Source organism: Cicer arietinum, chromosome 7 (assembly GCF_000331145.2).
Source record: "Cicer arietinum cultivar CDC Frontier isolate Library 1 chromosome 7, Cicar.CDCFrontier_v2.0, whole genome shotgun sequence".
Lineage (NCBI taxonomy): Eukaryota > Viridiplantae > Streptophyta > Magnoliopsida > Fabales > Fabaceae > Cicer > Cicer arietinum.
Genome location: NC_021166.2, coordinates 48175198 through 48178869, shown reverse-complemented (window position 1 = coordinate 48178869; position 3672 = coordinate 48175198). Strand labels below are relative to the sequence as shown.

At 28.1% G+C, this 3672-nt stretch overlaps 1 protein-coding gene across 1 annotated transcript in view; it reads right to left on the bottom strand.

The window, feature by feature from the left end:
* Positions 1–2888: 2888 nt before the first annotated feature.
* LOC105852616 (uncharacterized) overlaps positions 2889–3672 on the bottom strand; it is an 8318-nt gene continuing 7534 nt past the window's right edge. Inside the window, exon 6 of the mRNA XM_012718795.1 lies at positions 2889–3084. Coding sequence (XP_012574249.1) covers positions 2889–3084 — 196 coding nt within the window. The remainder of the gene's footprint in view (positions 3085–3672) is intronic.

The following is a 3672-nucleotide window of genomic DNA, read 5'->3' as shown; positions in this document are numbered from 1 at the left end:
GGGTAGATGTTACTATAATTTTTGTTGTATTTGTAAAAATATATTAAAAATATATCAACTATAAAATATAAAGGACGAAAATTAATCAAATTAAAAAGATAAAAGAGTTAGTGCAAAGTGGTTTTAATTATAATTATCTAGTTGATATATTTTGATGATGAGAAAACAAACAAATAAGAACAATTATTCTTTAATTGTATTTACTAAATATACAGATTAAATTAAAAAACAGATATTTATATTAATTATTGACTATCTATTTAAAGGTAACATAAATTATAAATAAATTAGAGAAAATAATCTACGTGTTTTTAACATAAAGAATATTATCACCTATAATTATGTTTCTAATAGAGTATGTAACACCATAATATTTTCATGTGTATTTCATGTATATACACCTATATCTTAGTAATTATCTAGATTTATTATTTAATGATTTATTCTATGTGCTCCTGAATTAAAAGAAAATATGTCAAGCGTGCCAAAAATATCTAGAAAATATTACTTTCGAATAATCATATTATAAAAGTAATATTCCACCGTTATTGAAATTGATAATTAGGTATTTTATAATTAAATTCATTTATTGATAAAGTATGCCTACATTATGTTTTTAATTAGCAAACGTTAACCTAATTTATTATTATATTAATATTATTTTCTATTTTAAATTATATCAATTAGGCAGTAGTCATTCCATATTTGGTAGTCGTTTCATATTCGGTAGCCATTCAATTAGTTAATAACTCAGTAGTCCTTCCGTATTTGTTTGAGAGGTAATAATGGGTGTGTTTGTTTCAAAAAATATATATATTCTTTGAAATCAAGAATTATATTTTAGGGTTTAAAGGATGTTTGTTTCAGATTTTTATAAAATTATTTTGTTAGAAAAATTATTTTTTGTTTAATATATATAGATTTGTACATTGATATTGGTATGTGGAGAGCATGTTATGAGTAGAACAATTAAATGTTTTAATATGAATAAGGCTTTTAAATAGGCTTCCAAGTCAGGCCAGGCTTTTAAAAAGGCCATGTCCGGCCCAAAAAAAAAGCCTATGATAGGCCGTAGGCCAGACTTAGGCCTAAAAAATTAATCGTAGGTCAGGCTCAGGCATTTCAAAGACTGGTCTGGCCTGACCTATTCCTACCCTACTTGCTCCTAAAATATATTGTTGGGTATTTTTTTATATAAATTACATTAATAAAATTGAATATATATTATTGATATAACTACTATATCAATAATCATTTGACAATTGAGACACAAGATTTCATATTGATTTTTTTTTTATAAAAAAATTATTTAAATTAAATAAATTAAAATATATTCGTGCAACACGGGTTAGCATCTAGTTTAAATAATTTTACTAACATATATATATTTACATGTAGGACTTAGCATCGGTCGATGTCAAGTTGTTTCGGTCCAAAAATTGCAATTTGTACCAAACCGAGGAGCTTAAATTTGCATCCATTTTCAACCAAACGGAGTCACATACATGTATGTTGTCCTCATCTCTCATCCATTGTTAACTTGTGTTTGGCCATGAATAAAAACCGTCGAAGGTTGAAAAAAGCAAATCTAGTTCTTCAGGATGAAGTATTGAAATTTATGTTTTTAATTTAGCTTAATTGCAGTTTTGGTCTCTCTATTTTAACTGAATCACGAAAGCAGTTCCCCCATTTTATTTCTCTCTAGTTTTAGTCTCTCAAACAGAATTTTGGTCCAAAACTTGATGAAATGTTATTTTTTTGCACTTATTTAAGTCACATCATGCCTCAAGATCTCGTGGTGAAACAATTGTACCTGAAATCTATGATAATAAATGATATGATGTGACTTAAAAAAATGACATGTTATCAAAATTTTGACCAAAATTCTGTTTGCGGTACCAAAATTGGGGAGAAATAAAATAGATGGACTACTTTCGTGATTCAGCTAAAATAGGAGTACCAAAACTGCAATTAAGCCTTTTAATTTCTATTTCAAAAATATCAAATAAAAACAATAGTGGTTTTTGGCACGACTCTAAGTGTGATTACATGGTGTATATCAAGACTATAGTGTTTTTTTTTTCTTCTTTTTTTTAATAACTTCAAGACTATAGTGTTTTTTTTTTTCTTCTTTTTTTTAATAACTTGTTTCCACGCCTCTTTTTTATTCTTTTTCAAAGGCAGGTGACTAAATTTGTTGGATACTCTCCATTTACGGTGGGTTTAAGTCATCCACGACCATAAAATTTCAAAACCGATTTCGATCGCATAAACTACTGATTTTATGTTTGTGACGAATTTGGTTCGCAGATATTCTTCGTGTACAAATTGCTTTGTCGTCCCTAGATATAAGTAAAATGATAGAAATAGTATAGATGAATAATCTTCTCATAGTACTAATGGAGTCATTGTGTCATAAGTCAAAATCTGATAGAAGAAGAGAAGTTGAGCTATTATGATGTTGGACCAGATCAAGGCCTGTGTGTGAAAAGTAAGAGAAACAGAGTAAGGCCCAAATGGATGAATGATTGTATCATGTATTAGATAAGAGTGATGTCTTTGTCTACTTAAAAATAAGATCTTTTTAAAATATGCTATGAATTCTTAAGAGTACATTACCGTAAGATTTACCTTATGCTAGGAGAGTATTTTTTATAGCGGTCAACTAAACTCCAGCACTATATATGTACCATTGGGAACAATTAATAAAGGCAAGAATAAATTCAGTAAATTCATAGGTTACTCCACTTACCGAGGACAATTCTTTTTAGTGCATTTTATTCTTAATTTCATTTTACTAAATTTGATTCCCTTACATTTGGTGCTTTCATTGAGTTGCTATGGCTGCTACTCCAATCCCATAGCTTGGTGAAACCTTACACTAGTTATTACTCAATCAACAAGCCTTTAAGGCCAACCTCACTTAACTCTCGACTGAACTTACGCATATGCGAACTGGCTTGGCCCCCGCTGGATTTCCAACTCTCATGGCCATTAAGCTCGATCATTTCACAACCACCTCCATCAAGCAAATTAAGCTCGATCATTTCCAACTCTCGATGGTTTTGATGCTTTAGGTTGGATCTTTAAGATCAATCAAATTTTTGAGTTTCATCAAACTACGGAGGTACAATGTAAGACCCATTATCATTTGTCTAGAATATGATAATTGGACCCTTACACCTTAATAAAACAGAGGTAATTAATAATGAATAGTAAATTAGAATCACCATCATAACTGAAAACTACATTCAGAAATATAGTTCACAACATGCTTAGTAGATTCATAAAATATCACATCTTGAAAATAAACTACAATTGTCTGATTACATCATAAAACAAAAAAAAATATCAAATTCTAAGTCCAGGAGTTTGGAACTGATCTTCTGATGCTAATTTTTATGTCTCATGTTCCTCCAACTGTTAAAAAAATAATAATAATTGGGATGAGATAAAATATCTCAGTGAGCTCTATAAATAAGAGGAAAACAACCTCAAAGAGTTTTTTTTTTTTCATAAACCTTATAAAACATACAAAAGTAGTTATACATCTCAAGAAGAAAAAAAAAACAATCATTAATATTATTATTATTATTATTATTATTATTATTATTATTATTATTATTATTATTATTATTATTATTATTATTATTATTATTATTATTATTACTA